We start from the raw sequence: 18,982 nt of genomic DNA, 5'->3' as shown, positions 1-18,982 counted from the left end.
GAAACAGGTTCATAGTATATGCAATGCATTACCCAAAACGAATTACCACTGGCAGGGCGCTCAATCACTTTGTATCTTTCAACACTAAGAGAAAAGAAGAGTAATCAAAACCTTTCAACCTATTAGAGGGATGACTTTTACAATTGAATCACGGGGACCACAGGTGCGATAATAAGTCATCTAAACCTCCCCTCCAGTGTGTTTCCCCTTTCTCTGTGTTCTTACATATTTATCTATTTTAGGAGGCGCCACTTCATGGCGCCCACTTCAAATTTATGTTTTAATGCCATTTGAGGAAGATTTTTTTTTTTCTCTCCCTCCAATTCTTGGAAATGCATACTGGGGTGGAAAATTAAGGTGCATCTCGAAGGAAAACATAATAGAATCGATGAACGCAGTGCACTTAAAACTACTGATGTTCTGATGCTATTTAACGTTCTAGTGCATTAACGTTTCAAGTCATTACAACATTCAGGCTGGGTGATTTGATCATGGCAGGTTTTTAACTGGAAGAATTACAGAAGTTTTCAGCCTAGGATTCTCAAGTTATTAGATACAAATGATCACCTCCGCATTAAGTATAGATTTTCTTCCACTGCGCACTTAAGAATGGAAGTTTGTCTTTAAGAGGGTAATAGCAAATTAAGCTCCATACTCCATTTGTCCAGCACTCTTGATGGGCTAATTTTATAACTGCTGATTTGGTCATTCCCCACATTTAGCTGGAAAGTGGTCAGGTGGTCTTTCTCCTCACTGCTGGGTGTGGGGGCTTAGAAGCAACTATCAGATGGAATCCATTTATGTTTCTCTCTTTTGTCTGGATTTATAACGAACCTTTTCCTTAAAGAAGGTCTAGACTGTTGTTTGCACTGTTGAAAGCATCACTTTCCTGCGCACCATATCTTCTTCCTCTCTCATAATGTCATTTTGAGAAATTAAATCACATTTGTCTCTTCACAGATTTCCACTGCTGTAAAATTTCTACAGAACCCCAAAGTACGCCAGAGTCCCTTGGCCACTAGAAAAGCCTTCTTGAAGAAAAAAGGTGAGACATTTAATTTGTTTTTGATTTATGTTGGATGCAATTCAGGAAGCCTTGAAAAATGCAATATATATTTGTCAGAATATTGTATTAACGTTATAATCCATATGTGTTTGTTAATAAAATGTGGTTGGCCAGGGATGCACACACTCTGTCTTTTTTTTTGGGGGGGGGGGTAAGATTAGTCTATAAGGGTCAAAGGTTGTGGCTGTAGCTCTTTGCCCTGGGGGTCTAACAGGGGTCGATTTAGCTTCAGAGTGCATGATTCAGGCCCTGTGAATAAATGACACACCAGTTGGGATGCTCCTTTGGGTTCAGGAAAATTAATATTGACAAACTCCCTCTGCATTTTCAATGGAATTATCAATATTGCCTTCCAGCATTTTAACCCTTTTACTTAATTTAACTGTTATCGTAAATTTGAGGCATGACACAGGGAGGGTTTTCTAAGCAGGGATGGTGGAAATGTTTGCTGGCTCTTCAGTTTCTTTGCAATTCATTGAGATTATTTCTGACACATTGTTTGTGCAATAAAACTTGCAAAAAGCTTTATTACTCTGAACTCATTTAAGTCGGTTCAATATAAAGCGGCGGTGGAAATGTGCAGTGTTGTGCCATGTATTTCTTACAGCTGGCCTATGGCTGAGCAGTGACAATATGTGCAGAGAGAGCACGTGGCTTTACCTCAGATAAGCTCTTTGTGGTGAGTTTTTTTGTTGCAGTTCTTTGCAAAACATTTCTGTACTTGAGGGACTGTAGCTCTGCACAGCTGGGGGACTTTGCCTCCAGCATTAGAGTAGCCAAACAGTGAAAAGTGAGCCTAAAAGCTCCATGACAGGGGAAGGTAACCTGAAACCAAATCCATGGTTGCCGGCTGCTACTACACACATCTCATGTGGCTCTAATGACTCTTGATATCTTTTGAAATTTCTTTGTCTTTGCGTCTCATTATTGACAACTAAGGCATGTTCATAATCCACTGTTGGATATCTCAAATGTAATAAGGCCCCATCAATACTAAATGATGTCATGCTATGCCACATTTTCGTCTTACTTTCCGCTTTGTAGTAAACTCTCACGGAGCTCTGCTATCCAAAATGGTTTGCTCTTACTGCACTTTAAGTCCATGAAATATGTATGACGCTTTAATGCAGATTTATTTTGGAAAGTCCGTTCCACTGTAGATCTAAACAAGAACCCTTGATTTGCATAAGGACATCGATCTCAGGGAGAGAGAGGGTAAAGAATGTGAGAAAATAGAGCAATGAAACACTGAGCACTCTGCTGCATTCATAGGATAACTCTTGACTTGTAGGGTGTAGTCATTCAGCAGTGAACTTGGAAATCCTGCGCATTCATACCTGAACTTCCCTGACTTGTTTCAGGAAAGTACTAAACTATAATTGCGTATTTTATTAAACCTTCTTTTCTTAAGTTCTCCAACACACTAATTTCCCTCCTTGAGCAGTATTTATCAGTGTTTATGTTACAGGAAATTGCATCAGGAAAAGGCTCATTTATATAGTAATTATCTAACTGATCATCATTAAGTTAACAACTAATTTGAGCTGAAACTAGTGTTAATCATGAGTCAGATTTAGGTTTTCAAATGACCACTTCTTCTTCATAAAAATGTTCGTATGTTGATATAAGATGTTGCCAGATTATGATCGGTCATGGTAATTGCCGATTAGTTGCTACCTTTTCGGTCTCACTTGAGCCATATTAGACTTCTGCATAGAGGAAGCAGCAGGCCAGTACTCACAGTTCCCCCGTTTCTGTACCCAGCGCGTATTGTCCTCTCAACCCTTCGACCTAGAAACTCAATCATCCTCCTCCTCCCGCAGTCACCACAGCAAATGTGTCAGTCTTAATTTCTAATACAGTTTAATGTCATATTTATGTAAATACTTCTGGATTTTACTCTATATTAACAGCCAGAAATGTCAAAGCACACATAAAATGAAACAATACCATCTCCTGGTAGAGTGGATTTTAAATTGGATTCCTCTTGCTGCCAGTACTTACGCTGGACAGCTGATGAAGGGGAAAATAGGGCCCACTTTGATTGCATGTTGCAGAATCTTTACACAATAATCTTGCTCCTGCATATTATTTCCCTGCCCTAATCTGCACTGAAAGATGCCTCTCTTGTTACATGTCCTTTTTTCCAAAGAGATCCTAATAGTGTGGTTTATTTCAATATTCATTGAAAAATATAATTTTCTGTTTTCCTTCAACTGTCAATTTCAGGTTATGAATTGGCAATTATGCAGTCCAATATTTCTAGCTGCCCTTCTTGAGTCCTTGTTGAATAAACTGGCTGAAATATTGAAACTTTATCACTTAGACGTAATATAAATCAACATTTAAACCCAGATATTTTTTCTTTCTTTCTTTTGCAGAGGAGTTGGGAAATGAGACGCATTTAAACTGTCTTGCAGCCATCTTGAAGCAATTTCGCTTTACTTGTTCCTTGCCAAGATCAAGCGAATTTTATTGCGATTGAGTGAAATATAATGTGCTCCAGTCTCATCTTGTGAATTGTGCCATCTATGTCCTCTACAATTAACACGTGTAACAACTAAAGAGCGTTGGGGCCCCATTTTGGCACCACCATTAAGCCCAGACAATTAGCAGTTACACACATAATTACCAAAAAAAAATCAAATTCTCAGGACAAAGTCAACAACATTTTCCAGCTTTCAACATGTCACTTTGACCGTGGCCCCTAAACTGACATCACTCAGCCGCTCCCAGATTACAAGACTGAGTGCAATTTGTTTTGCGAAAGTAAAGCACTGAGTGTACATGTGCGTTGTTGCATTACAGGTAAATACAATATTAAATGCATTACAGGCACAGTACATTCGCTGTCAGTGAGACATAAATGATGGCTTGACTTATTTCTTTTTTATGCTGTCCCAATTGTTATTGAGTTGAATAAATAATGCTAATAGATTTCACCCTGAGTAGAGGGCCAGTGATCGAGGGTCACAGGGAACACAGGTAGGCTGTTGGTCTATTACCATACCTGGTTTGAAGGTAAGGGTAAGGATAAGGTTCATCATCCCCGATATTAATAGGATGCTGTTTGTAAGTGGGGTTATGTGACTCACCTCTCGGACAAAAATGACAATGACCAAGGCCTGCATAGAAGGTAAAGGGATTGATGTGGTTATAAATTACTCCACGGCGCCACCTAGCCGAGGCCTTGCCTACTTTGTCATCAGTACAAGGCGATAAAGCAGGGAAATGAGAGCAGAGTCCCCTTTTTTAATACATAAATGAATACTCTATGAGAGTGGTCATTATTTAGGGCATGCTATTTTCCAGCAGTTGTACCGAACCAAATGAATCTCCCTCACCAGCACGGCGTGAGAAGTTGCACTTGACTTCTTAACAACCCATTGACCTCCATCTATTTATGACCCCTGCCATGCCTTTTTTTTTTCTTTCTAAATACGATATTCAAAATGTAAGTAATTTTCACTCAAGGGCAACTTCATAATTCAGGCCTTGGGACGACAGTGAAAAAGGCATTCACCTTTTACCACCCAAAATATTTTAGTAAGCAATTTTTATAATTGGCTGTCCGGCCTAGGTGTTGACCCATAAAGTCCAGAAATGCCAGAATTGGAGAAATGGATTTAATGTAAGAGCCTTGCTGCCTCTTTGCCCTTTAAAAATACCCAGAGAATATGAGCCACTGAAAATAGAGCTGTAAATAACCTGACGAGCAATGGGTTTTCCTTTAAATAAATACCGATCAGGTTTATGTTGAAAGACAATAGAAAACGTAGCCCAGATATGCAGTTTACAGTATTTATAGCTGTAATATCGAGGTGCCAGCACCGTAATTTCATGCCCCAATGAGAATGGCAAGGTCAAAGCAAATGCTTTGGCTGAGCATCTGCTAATACGGTGACTCATAAACAGGCACTGCGTGTATCAGGTGCACCAAATAATACAGTATAATGAAATACAGAATAGCTTTCCATTATTGTTCTTTTTTATGGTGTCGTCATTAGGTGTAATTTATGTCTTAAAAAATTCATCTCCCCACAGGTCGATCTGAAATGGGGGTCCAGGGGTCATTCCACAGGTTTTGGAACCCATAATAAATTTCACAATCCCTTTTTTGTCTTTTCCTTTTATATGTAAAACTCACTTTCACCTTGTTCCCTTTTCTTTTGGATCTAAGGGCTCTTTCATTTGCTGTTGTCTTCCCCTCAACAATAAACACATCAGAGCGTACAACACAACTTAGCAAGCTGTAATTTGACTAGTAAACAGCTTTAGGAATTTCCATGTATTTTATTTTGATGCAAGGTACAAAAACCTTTCATTTGTTGCATAAACAGCATCAAAGATGTGAACAGCCATTAAGATGTACATACATTAAGCTCAATAGCAACTTAAATGTGGACTTTTTTTTAACATTTCAAGGTGAAAGGAAAATAACCTAAAGCATGTTTTTTTTTTTTAATTTCTTCTCATTCAGTGAAACCGAGATCTTTGCATGTCTCACTCAATAGTCTGCCACCATGTAGTCTGCTGTGGTCAGATGAATCAGGAGTCCAGGGACACATTATTGCTTATTTGACAGTGCAGTCTGACTGCACAAACTCAGCACATGGCGCTCACCACTTCCTGGCACTCAGGACCTGCTGTAGACTACAGGCCGGCCAATATTTGCCTTCAATTATTCAACAATTTTCATGGCCATTTGAAGTCCTCGGAGCATTTAAATAGGTGACGGGAGGGACCTCCTCTTGGCATAAGCTGTGTGGTAGATTATCAAAGGATTTCTTTATGCTTTTGGGCTGCTGATACAAGGATAGTGTAAAGTAGGATTCCTGATTAAGATTCAACCTGCTATTTAGATTATTCAGATGGGAGGAGTCTTTTGGTTAAAGGATTTTTGTTATTATATCTTATCCACCTTAAGAAATGGAAATTTCTGCTTTACATGTTTACACAGTTTATATTATTCATACTCCACCTGGGTGTTTCTGCAGGTCAGTAGCAGAGATATTAGGATCCGGCTCTGTGCATTTACTGTTAATGAAAACATAGAGCCATCTCTCGAAACACTGCAACTGAACCTTTTCCAATTGCTCGATTTCTCTTGAAGGATGGAGGAAGCTTATTCTGAGCTTGTGTAAATTCTCTAAATCCTGAGGGAATAGTTCAAGTAAAAGGCTCTCTTACAAAGAGGATTTTCTGTCAATAAGCAAGTGAAATAGCTAAAGAAAGTAATGGTTAGATGTTAGAGAGAAACACCCCGTTATGCCACAATGAGCAGTGCACAGCATTGCTGCTTTTTCATCATCAGGTAAACCATGCTCATCAGTGTCTAAGAACCACTGTACTTACCCATTTTGGTTATTTGTCTTCAGCTTTCTCCTAATTGTTTTGCTATGAATTGGTTAATGTTGTTTTTGAATGTGGTTCATCAAAAGTTGTAATTATTTCCCTTTGTTTAGACTAAGTCTCTCATTAAAAGATGAGACCCACAGCAATGGCAGCATATGGCGCCTGAAATAAAATCCTTTCTTGCCACAAAAGGAGATGTTCATATTAGATTTTTTTTTCCTCTCCTCCCTTCAGATTCTCCATCAGGGAGCCCTTTGCAATTTAATCATCACTAAAATCATTAAAAAGATCTGAAGATTAAATTATATTGGCATTTGCAAAATTATGTAATACATTTACATTACAATGAAGAAATTAAAATAATGCATTTTCGCTGTCTGGGGTGTATGAAATCTCCACATGGGAAATATAACTGGAGAAGTGGACAGACTCTTATTTTCTTTGCCTTTGGTGGCAGTTAATAGGCTAGCGAGTTTCAGATTTCATTGTGTGAACCTTTCCACACTATCTTCCTTTGATGGATGTCCCTGAAACAGAGGCTCTCGGTGGAATTTCTGAATTATGAAATGAAAATGTATTTTTGAGGAGAGGGTAGGTAAAATTGAATAAAGATTTGTCATACTTTCTCTAAATTGTACTTAAAAGATTTGTGGGCAGCTTGGGAAGTATTTAAGCATACATTATGATAGCCAAGGAGCCATTTGGTGTTTCCCATTAACACGCAGTCACTACACCCCCTCCGAATGTCTTAAAGGTGTGTGCCTTGATTCCAGGGCTGACGGATGAGGAGGTAGAGTTGGCCATCCAGCGCTCTGGCAGCACAGAAGAGATCCTGCCTCTGAGCCCTGTGGGGCCCCCACATCCACTGCATGCAACCCAGCTGGCTCCGGCACCACCCAGTGAGTGCACACATCCTTTTCCCTGTTGTGATACCTGCTGCATATACGTAATATTATGTAACATGTGCACTGTCTCACCTGAAGAATAGTCTAATTTAAAACTTAAATGTGCAGTGTGTAGGGTTTAGGGGATATATTGTCAGAAATGGAATGTAATATAATAGGTATGTTGTCTCATGTGTATAATCACCTGAAATTAAGAGTCGTCATGTTGTTACCTTAGAACGAGCCGTTTATATTTACATAGGGAGCAGGTCCTTGTCCATGGGGTCCATTATGTTGCACTGACATGTTTCTACAGTAGCCCAGAATGGACAAACCAAATTCTGGCTCTATATAGGGCAATTCGCATTTGCACATTTTCGTGTCGGCCACTGTGTGTTAGCAGCCCCTCGGTGACAAGTGACAGTATTTTCTCCAATTTAAATCATCGGGTCTATTTGTTTTGGAGAGGAAGAGACTTCAATGGATAATTTGGCTCCCAAGCACCTGGATCTCAAGTTATCAGGGAAAAACGTGGGCACATGTTCGCAGGTGCCAGACTAGTGGCCCATCTCCGACCTGCCGAATAGCATTGGAGAAACACTGATTTGTAATGTTAAACTGCTTTATTCACTGTTTCACGGGTTTAAATCACCAGGTCCATTTGTTTTGGAGAAGAGGAGACCTCTGCGCATAATTTGTCTCACGATAAAAAAAAAAAAAAACAAACTCCTGAACGTCTGGATCAGACATAGGGTGACCACACATTAGCTTTAGCAGGTGCTGGGCTAGCAGTCAGTCTCTTACATGCCGAACTGCGTCTGAGAAACAATGATTTGTAACGTGAAACTGCTAATCAGTATTTATATTGATTTAAAAAAAAATCCCCTGAAGCTCCTGAACAATGAACATGGGAGAAGTTTCAGCTGGTTGCTATCTGCAATCTTCACCACTAGATGCCGCTAAATCCCCCTAAACCTTACACACTGTCTCTTTAAATCCTTGTCCAGCTTAGCCGCTAGGGATCCTCCCTCTTGTTTTTATTAATTTAAACCCACTAAACCACATTATCAGGAGCTCACCAAACACCAGGATCTTTACAAGTGTTACAGACATACATGCCATACAACATTTGCCTTGATTGTGCATTCAGATACAGGGAATATGACACTGCACAGCATAAGCTCATGAAGTCTCTAGCCGCTCTGTTTCAAGGGGTTCCACACTGGCAAGACCCCACACCGCAACCTGTATCTTTATTACCTCAGGAGGTTATGAGTGCTGTCCACTGATTTACCAATGCAGAATGAAGTCCGCGTAATGCTTAACCCATATGACAATGATTCCAGATGTATTCCACCCTCATTTATTACCACACTGTCCTTGACTCCCCTGGCATCTCATGTTTTGTAATGAAAGTGATGTTGATGGGATGGCCATGTAGTTAGGGAGACTCGCAGCTCTCCGTCCATAGTGGGGGGTTTTATATCAAAACGGCTATAAGAGAGCTGCATAATGAGGTGAGAGCGGGGAGTCTTGTATGGGGGGTCATGCTGAAAAGAGGGGGCTACCTCCCTTTGATGTCCTTGTTATGGGGACGGTGCACGGGGACCCGCATCCATCTCTGTCGAAGTAATGGATACTCTGATCTCTATTTCCACGCGGTAGAAGGACAGGAAGGCCTCCACTGAACCCAATAAATTTGAGAGGAGATTGGAAAAACGGGGGATGGATACCACAGTTCCACAGCTTAAGTGACCAAATAAAAAAAGGAAGATGGCAGAGTGGAAGTGGTAGCGGAAAAGGGAGAGACAGAGGAAGAATGAAAGGTCCTAACGGGGGGGAAGAGAGCAAGTGAAGACCCCTGGTGATGCAGTGAGGCTTGTTCAGGGTCAACCACCCATCCCAAGGACTCACAGGCCTTTCAGAAGCATGGTATTCTGGGATAGGTGACAGTCTATCGCAGCTATAATGTTGATGAAGACCCAAATTTATGTGGTTACCATATGGATGCTGGAGAATGACTCAAAATTTTCGATGGGAAAGGTTACAGGTTCATCCCTGAATGCTGCGGCAGCAATGAAACGTGCCCTTGAGTAAGGAGAATAAAATAGCATTCACCTTGAAGATGTACCGTATAGTCCAATATGACAGCGGGTCTCTCATTTTATTTGCATGTCAAATCACACAAGTGGTGAGGCCCAAGATCAATCAGGTTTACTTACTTCAAACCAGTAAACATGTACCACATAACCCATTAGGTGAAATCAGACCTGTAACAGAATATCAGTGGCATACTTTAGTGGCCTAGCCGCTAATAATTTCATATTCATTTGGGCCCCAGCAGAGTAAATAAAAGACAAAACTCACAGAGTATATTTCCTCCAGACCTGTTTGTTGTTTAGTGACATTTTCAGTTGAATGCCTCTCTTATGTGGGGAATTTCCACTTTGACAGACAGTTGGCCTACCCAGATGACAGCTTGCACAATGACACACTTTCACATTATCTGTCACTCAGCAAGGCAGTCAACTTCTAAACACACACACACACACACACACACACACACACACACACACACACACACACACACACACACTCACTCTTTCTGTCCGTTTTAGTTGCTTAAAGGCAAACGCTGTACGAAGCCCAGCCCCTAAAAAAGTGGAAGACAATGGTGTCCTTTATGGAAGACCAGGATAGAAAGTGTGTGTGTTTGCTCTGTGGACTTTATCCTTAATAGTTCCAACATTTTGCAGAAATAGATGGAATAATTGTAATGTCACAAAGACATACATTTTGTTGCATTGTGTTTACAAGTAAATTTCTTAAACAGTATGCAATTTATTTATCTTAAAGGCACAGTTCACCCCACAATCAAAAGTAAATTTTTTTGCTCTTACCTGTAGTGCTATTTATCAGTCTTGATGGTTTTGGTGTCAGTTGCTGAATGTTGGAGATATCGGCTGTAGAGATGTCTGCCTTCTCTAAAATGTAATGGAACTAGATGGCACTCGGCTTGTGGTGCTCAAAAAAAATTGAAAAACTCTACAGCAGTGTCTATTTCCAGAAATCGTGTCCTAGTTACTCAAGATAATCCACAGGCCTTGTTGTGAGTAGTTTTATGTGGGACCAAATTTTTTTTTTTTTTACCACCTAAACCCACCAACCATATCACTGCACAGAAAGAAGCATGCATCTACTGCCAGCTCACCTAGCACCACTGAGCTTGCTAACTTTGCAGCTCAGCTAAGCAGGATGCCATTGATTTTATGTCTCGCGCTTCTCGTCCACTCGTCCTCCTGCATGGTGATACAGTCGGTGGTTGTAGTTGGTAGACAGAAAATAGTTCCTACATGAAACTGTTCACAACAAAGTCTGTGGATTATCTTGACTGACTGGGTCATGATTTCTGCAAAGAGACATTGAGGTTGAGTTTTTCAAATGAATTTTTGGCGCTTTGAGCACCACAAGCTGAGTGCCATCTAGTTCCATTATATTCAAGAATATGCTGACATCTCTTAGCTGATATCTTACTCGGCAACTCCCACCAAAACAATTTAGTTTGCTAAATAAATAGCACTACAGGTAGGAGGAAAAGGTTTTTTTGATTGGGGGGTGAACTGTTCCTTTAAAGGACAACACCAGTGGTTTTGTATGTAACACAATTTGCGCATGCTTAAAATTACATCTGATTATTCTGCAAACCATATTTCTAGATTTCTGATTAGATGATGAATGTTTTTTTTCCCTAATGTTTTAGGCATCCATTGGCTTCCATTCATTTCTTTTCATTCTGAAAATCAGTTAGTTGCTTGCACTGTCTAATCTACCACTAAGAACATTTACGCAATAGGAAAAACTATTAGTTACATCATCCAGTGCAGGCTCTTCATATCAATCTATACATAAAAATGTTTAACAAAAATGTTGTCTGTATGATTTATACTTCAGAGCTTTCGTATTAAGTTCAAGTGATCTCTCCTCTCCAGTTCCAGCAGGCTACAGATGGAGAGACTACGGTGCCCTCACCATCATTATGGTGGGCATCGCCTTCGGCTTTCATCAGCTTTACAAAGTAAGTCACGCTGCTTCTCCTGCTCTTAGGACTATATTTCCTCACTGCTTGTGTAACTTTGTTTTCACAGTTAATCTTTTTAAAAATTTGTTATACAAATGATCCTTTGCATCCTAAGGTCTGTCAGTACTCCCTCTCCCTGATATTACATTAAAATTGGTGGGCTTAGCAAGTACATCAGTTTATGATGAATTATGGTGCTAGAATAGAAGGCGCCTCTGCAGTATGAAACATCACTCTGGTCTTGTTATTAAAGCTACCCTGCTTTACGTCAAAGCATGATCTCATTTGAACCCCTTCTTTTTAACTTCCCCTTCCCTCCTCCTCTCGGATATATTTTTTTCCTTCAAAAAATATAGTTGCTAACACAGCACACAACCATTTTTTTTTGACGTCCTACCGTCTAAAAATAATCACCCTGGTTTTTATCGGGCTTAGCAGCCCTTGAACATGAGCTCATGAGGCCCCTTGTCCCCGGTGACATTAATCCCATAGTGGTTGTTAGTAGTAGTCTGAGTGGCATGTGGAAGCCATTACTCTCGTTTTAGAGGAGGACAGGAGCTCTAGCAGTAGCTCTCGGCCTCGATGACAGGCCGTTCTCCTCTGTGTGTGCAAGAGAGAGAAAGGGAGCACGTATCATGTTCTTGCATATGCCTACCTGACCCTGTCGGATGTATTGGCTCCTCTATAGATCCTGTTATGTCCTATTATTTCACCTTTCTTCACACAACCTTTTATATGGTCTCCGGTCTGTAATTCCTCCGTCCCCGTGGTCTTTCACTGACAAAAACACACACTGCACCACTCCACTGTTTGCCACATGCAGCAAGGTTTGCCAGCCACTGGTCACCTGGGAGGTGGGATTCCCTGGCGGGACGGCACAGGTTGCTGTCATGTCACTGGAGCGTAGCGCCAGTCGCACCATATGTCCAAGCTTCTGCCCATACTTTATTTATGTTATGGCGCACCTTGTAAACACCACACTCCCAGCAACCCACTTATTAATTACTACGTGTTGACACTCATTTAATCTTTTTCTCTAAAAAGTGTTTATTACTTGCGCTGGTGTGGCTGCTTGCCACCTGAGTGGGAGAGAAAACCCGGCTCAGGCAGCAGAGAGCTGCAAACCGGCTGCGAGGGATTAAGTGATCCTTATTCAGCCTTAAAACCAAAACAACAAAAAACATTTATGCAGTTCACTGAGGCCCGCCAGGGTCACATGGACATTGATTTTATTTGTTGAGCTCAACTGCATGCACACATGTAAAGGATTCAATGAGACGCTCGCAGGCTGCTCATCTGGTTAACACTCACACTGGATAACAAACATCCTCATTTGGCTGTCAGACATACATATCATTTTGGTAGAGATCTGTTTATTCAGTGGCAAAGACGATAAACAACACAACATTGTTTTTGGTTTTGTTAGACTATTTTCAGTGTTTACCACCATGTTTTTCCCTGAGGGCCTGTCTCTTGCTTTCTCTGCCCCTTCCTGGGTTTCATTCATTCATGTTGCTGGAAATATGTTTTTAGGGCTGCAACTAACAGTTACTTTCATGGTCTGATTAGTGAAGTTTTTGTCTATAAACAGTCCGACAACTGTTAACATTTCTCAAAACCCAAGGTAGCAACTCTAAATTCCTTTCTTTCCTTGAACAAGAGTCCAAAAAGATATTTCATTTACAGAGGTATGAAAAAGAGATGGCAGCAAGTCTAGAAGCAGCAACTATTTGACATTTAGGTTTGATAAATAACTTAAACAACTAATTGTTTATTAGAGGTGTTGGTTAATTTTCTAATGGTTTCAACACTAGATGTGTGCACATGCCTGTATCAGTTGCTTGGACGCTGCCTCAGAAATGCATGCTCCTAATCAGAAAGTTTTTAGACAAGAGGCACTAGTCCAATAAAACAATGCCTCCGACCTGCCGCTGCCAAGTCTGGGTGGTCCTGTCTTTTCCTCATCTTCTGCCCCTTCCCACCAGAGAGAATTGTAATATTGTGCCGTGCTTTTAATTGCAGAAATACATCCTTCCCCTCATTATGGGCAGCCGAGAGGACAAGAAGCATCTGCAGAGGATGGAGAGCAACATTGCGGCAATGAGTGGCACGCTGACACAGACAGGTGAAGATTAATATCTTCATCACTTTCTCCCTCCTTAACATTTTCCCTCATTTATCTGTCGCCAAAATCGGGGGGCCCCGCACGTTTTTAACAAATGACGCCGCTGTCATTTCGCTTTAATTTGAAATTGCTTGTTTACTGTCAGGCTCTGGCTCAATTAATTACGTTTCGCTGAAAAGCTCTTAACCTCGGAATATTAATGAGGAGTTGGGAAATGACAACTTTTCTTCCCCCCGCCCATCCTCTCTCACTCCCCCCTTCCATCCGTCTCCCCTTGCACCAACCTCACCCCCATCCAAACCTCCACCGCCATCATCATCATCCACCCTCTTCCCCGTAGGTTGCGAGAAAGTTCATTTTAATTTTCTGTGCATGTACGTGTATTTGTGTGTGTGTGTGTGTGTGTGTGTGCGTGTGTGCGTGTGTGCAGGATGTGCGTGCGGCATGGCACTGTGTGGCGTCTGGGCTCAGCACTGGCCCTAGTGTGATTAAGTGCACGGTGACAGGTGCGGCTCCCATGTTGGACAGGTGAGGAATCTCAACCTGGCTGTCAGACATGGAGAGAGAGAGAAGCACGGAGAGAGATGCTTTCCTAGCTCTTCGTCAGTATAATTAAAAATCCAGGGAGGCGTAAATGAGAGAGGCACTCTGAGAAAGTTTGGTCTCGTTAGCAGTGTTGTTGAACTCGAGTGTGTTTTCACCTGAAAGGTACAAATTCCCATCTGAGACAGGTAGCCTGGCAGAAATACAGACACAGTGGGAACCACAGTTTTTGAAAAACTATAATTATAATTATAATAATGCGTTCTTTCATAGAGTGCTTTTTGCAATAGTCAAAGCAATTACACAACAAGTTTGATAAAACAGTGATTCCAAAGAAGTTGCGACACTGTCTAAAACCTACATGAAAACAAAATGCAATGATTTGGAAATCCTTTTTGATATGCAGTGGGAGAAATAAACACTCAATGTCAATTTCTTTTTTGTCAACTTTTCAGTGCAGCTATTCACGTTCATTTTGGCCCAGACATTGGTATAATTAAATAAAACTACACAGGTAAAGAAACTTAACATATTAAAACATTAAAAGAATGTGCAAAAGCGGAATGACACAGCAAAAATGGGGAACATGCTAACTGAAATTCACTTATTTGGAAGTTTTTGTTTACGGTGCCAGCTTCAAGACACTTCCTGTTTGAAGAAACTAATCTGTCACAGTGTTCAGATGAGATCTTGGCTCAGTTTTTCACACAGACAGACTTTAAATCTTGAAGATTTTAGGGGGCAGTTTTTGAATCTTGAGGAAGAATTTCACTTTCAAAACTTTACCTAGTAGTGTCCTCAGTTCTCAAGCCTATAGTTTTGTTAAATTAAAAGGTTCTGTAACATGGGTGCACATGCTCCAGTTCCAACTTGTTTGCAACGTATTTCAGGCATCAAATTTAAAATGAGTGAATATTTACAAATTATTTGGAGCATTAAATATGTAAATATATTTACACAGCATGCCAACTTTTTGGATTCAGGGCTGTAAAGAACCTACATGCACAAGATAGCAGGATATTAAGTAAAAAAAAAAAATCTAAAAAGGGGAGTTTTGACTTGATTGAAGAGCTTTGATGGCATATTGCATAATATTTAAAAACTTTTTTGTTTGTTAATAAAATCAACTCCTTTTCTGAATTTAATTAAGTCACATTCATGTGCACATGAACTGTGTGCACCTGTCTGTATGAGATATCAAACAAGGTAAAAACTTCCCCTCAGGTGTTTTTTTTATGTCTCGACAGTGCGTTACTAAAGCCTCTCTCACGGCTGCCAAATGTATCTGTGTATTTTCCAGGCCTGTTAGAAAAATGAAGATTTACCATCATGCATGAGTTTGCAGAGTTTTGAGCTGTGGAGAGACAAAGAGGAGCCAAACAAATGTTCCCGCAACAGGCTGTACTCTTAACAGGAAGCATAAATACAACCTTGTCAGTTTCAACACAAGCATCCTTTGTTTGATTTTCCCTTCATCTCCAACTTAAAACAAATTAAGCGTTTGACTTTACAGCTCTTGTCACGGACACACATGGTGTAGCCGAAAATATGGCCGTTATCATTTTATCCAGTCACACCCATGCTATTGTTTTCTGGCTGGCTAAGGTTGGAGGAGGGCAGCAGTTGGGTGCGATTGCGTGCAAGGTGTGCCACCCTGAATCTGATTAACAAATATATGCTCTTTTATGGTCATTTTCTCCCAACTATGCAAACACATTTCCTCTGGCTATTTCACTGCCCATTCTTGCTCTACTTATCACTTTTTGGAGATTTGCCAAGTTACAAACCCTGTTTTGTTTGTCGGCGTAGACGGAATTTCACAGTGAGAGTCCTCCTGTGCTTTGCAGCAAGTAGGTGAGACTTGAGAGGAGAAAAAAACAGAAACAAAACATGGGTCTTTTCTTCAGCCAGTGTGGGGAACTAATTTGCTATGACTGCAGTAGCCAAGCTGCTATTGTAGTTAATGACTGTTGTAGTTAACAGTTGGGGAGAGGGGTTGCAATTACACTGAGAGTTTTCTCCCTCTGCTTTCCCTTTGTCTTCCTCTCCCTCTCGCTCCCTCTCTCCTCGCTGCACTGAGTAATAGCGACCGACTGCCTCGCTGCTGCCAATTGCTTGAACCCCCTTTTGTTAAAGTTCATGTATTTCTCTAGTGCCGGGCGCAATGAGGTGATGTATCCTTTTGAATGGGGACCACATTAGTCTCTCTCGCCAGCCCCAGCTCGAGAGTAGGGGCCTTGACTCCCATTATGATTTGCCTACAACTTCACACAGACAATTAATGAATGGATCTTGGAACTACTTCAGCGCACCCAGGCTGTAATGGAATTGTGCGGCTGTTTGGGCACTCTTTGTCGGTGGGAGCCATATTGGTGACCAGCTGGCCATTAAAGACAGAGACAGGCCTGGACATATGTAGTGTACATTATATCGAGGTATTTACTGAATAATTTACTGAATACACAATGTGCACCCTCCTCACAGCAGCTGCAAGCCTCACACATCATCTTGTCTCAGATTCTCTCTCTCACAACACACACACACACACACACACACGCGCACTCTCCCTCTGATTCATGCCTGGCCAAAGTCATTGACTTCATTATTCTTGGCTTCATATCTGTGATAACTGGGGACAAGAAGTTGTGCATTTTTGTCAAGCGTCTGCACAGCACAAAGGAGTCAACTTTGTGGAGAGACATGAAAAGAATCGGACTGTTTGGCTGAAGTGGCTGAAAAAGCGGTGCCAGTGGTAATTCAGGAGGCACAGCATTACAGGCTGGCAGACTGACACACACATCTGGATAAGCTGTTTTGTGGTGAGGTGGAATCAGAGACTAATAGGGCAGCGCTTGGTTTAGCGTGCACACCCTGTCATACTAACACCTTTTTAAGCAGGGATGGCCGCGGTATTTTAGTTTTATTACCGCCTTCAAAAAGGCTGGTCACACTCTGGAGCACAAACCAAGTAACAAACTCAAATTGTTTGCACAAAGGTTTTTGGCCCCGACCAATGATCCTGCTCAAACTCGTGTTCCGTAGGATTCTGCAGGCATGAAAAGATCAAACGTTTCAGCACCCCACCCATATTGATACAACCCCACCCATTTAAACACAGGTGTCACTACAAGATATTAGCTTCTTTGAAATATCAAATATTTTGTCTGTGTTGGTTTTTCAAAAGAAACACAGCCTGCGAGCCGCGCTCCGTCTTTTGTCCCGGGCTGGGTTAATGTGAGAGGAGGTTTCTTTACATCCCGTCCAGCCGGCTGCAGCTCAGGCTTTTAACCATTGGCCTGACAACCTCAGCAGTGGACCGCCACAATATCTGTTGATGTTAATCCTATTAGGCTTGATTTAACACTTTACACGCCCATGATTTATATGAATGTTTATTGGTTTTCTGTAATATAATCAGCTCGGGGAAACTTAATGCATTGTTTGGTAATACACGCGTGACTGGAAGCAGGGGGCAACAAACTGTGCCCGGTGTTATTTGAAATCATACACCCTCGTCCAACACCAACACTTGAACTAATTCAATCTTCAAAGTCAATGGAAAAAGAACAATATTTATTAGGATTAGGGGGGACATTTTGTCTGGCAGCCTCCTCCCAAATGAGAGCCTTGTTTTTTCCTTTGTTGATCGTTTGAGGATTTAAGATGCATTAGAAGGCAGTGTCTGGGTGGATAATGGAAGGTTAGAGACTGTTATTTGATTTAAGTTCAGGCACTAGAGATTAATATCTCCATCCTATGTGCCCCCCCGCCCCCCTTCCCACTTCCCACCCTCTACCCCCAACGCCTCGGACCAAAAAGCTGCGACTAAAGTTACCGGGTATTAGCTTTGATTACAATTCTTAGAGGACAGCTTTGATCACTGACACAAGTTAAGTCTCATCAGTTCTGTCATCGACACTTTAAAGAAAATATTCAGTTATGAAGCACCAAAACAACCTTATCACGCAATCTGACTTCCTTTTTTCCCCCCCTTTCTAGTAGTGTGTTGAATTGACTGTTATTCTGTGTGTTTCCACAGTCAGCCAGCTGCAGCAGACCCTGGTCGCTGTCCAGGAGCTCCTGATCCAGCAGCAGCAGAAAATCCAGGAGCTCTCTCAGGAACTGGCTGCAGCAGAGGTAGCTACCACCTCATCAGCACTCAGCGCACTTCACTCACCACCATAAACTGTTGGAAGTATGCTGGAATATCCATGATTTCAATTAAACCTCTGAGGGTCTACCTATTCACAATTCAAAAAATGTTATTTTCTGCATCACCTATGAGATTTTAGCAGCTCTTTTTAGTTTGATTTAGTTGCTACAGATATTGACACATTTGCTACAGTTGGAAATGCTCATAAATGTTCATCTGGTGTGTCATTGTCAACTCACTGTACTATCTTACTTGAGCTTCTTTTACACAAAAGTCCCTTGTACACTGCCCTTTCAAGGCAGGAAAATTCCACCTTACCTCTCTGTATAAAAGGTACAATCGCACAATGTGTGAACAGAGTTGTCTCGCCTTTAAGCGTGCTGTGGGTGTACTATTGGCACTGAATCAACATCTGTGTAAAAATTGTTAATGGGCAGGATGGGACGAGTTTGACGTTTTTTGGACGTTTGGTGTGTGCGACCCACCTGGGGGAGATTTAGAAAGCAGCTTGTAGCAGTTAGCAGCTAACTCAAGACAATAAGGTCTGCAAGCTCCTTACCCTCCGAGCAGAGGACCAGATTAACCGTCATGTGACAGGAATGGTAAAAGATTGTTATTGCCATGTTATTGTTTAGAAGCACTGCCTGACGTGCATGTTACATGTCACACTGGACATTGACGCTGTTGTGTTACACGTCTTGCCTCTTTGACTTCTGTAATGCTGGTATGCTATCTTAAAGAGGCAACAGATAGGATTTGTTTTTGTTTTTTTAGCTTG

General features: G+C 41.3%; 1 protein-coding gene across 2 annotated transcripts in view; it reads left to right on the top strand.

Annotated features, from left to right (window-relative positions):
• Positions 1–18,982, top strand: part of pex14 (peroxisomal biogenesis factor 14) — a 54,888-nt gene that overhangs the window by 19,713 nt on the left and 16,193 nt on the right. For both annotated transcript variants that reach the window (XM_033629378.2, XM_078170115.1), the window contains exons 3-7: positions 961–1,045; positions 7,195–7,320; positions 11,295–11,380; positions 13,406–13,508; positions 18,091–18,188. In XM_033629378.2, the coding sequence (XP_033485269.1) occupies positions 961–1,045; positions 7,195–7,320; positions 11,295–11,380; positions 13,406–13,508; positions 18,091–18,188 (498 nt within the window). The remainder of the gene's footprint in view (positions 1–960; positions 1,046–7,194; positions 7,321–11,294; positions 11,381–13,405; positions 13,509–18,090; positions 18,189–18,982) is intronic.

This window comes from Epinephelus lanceolatus, chromosome 8 (assembly GCF_041903045.1).
Source record: "Epinephelus lanceolatus isolate andai-2023 chromosome 8, ASM4190304v1, whole genome shotgun sequence".
Taxonomy (NCBI): Eukaryota; Metazoa; Chordata; class Actinopteri; order Perciformes; family Serranidae; genus Epinephelus; species Epinephelus lanceolatus.
The sequence above is the reverse complement of the archived record's forward strand: the minus strand, read 5'-3'. Positions and strand labels throughout refer to the sequence as shown.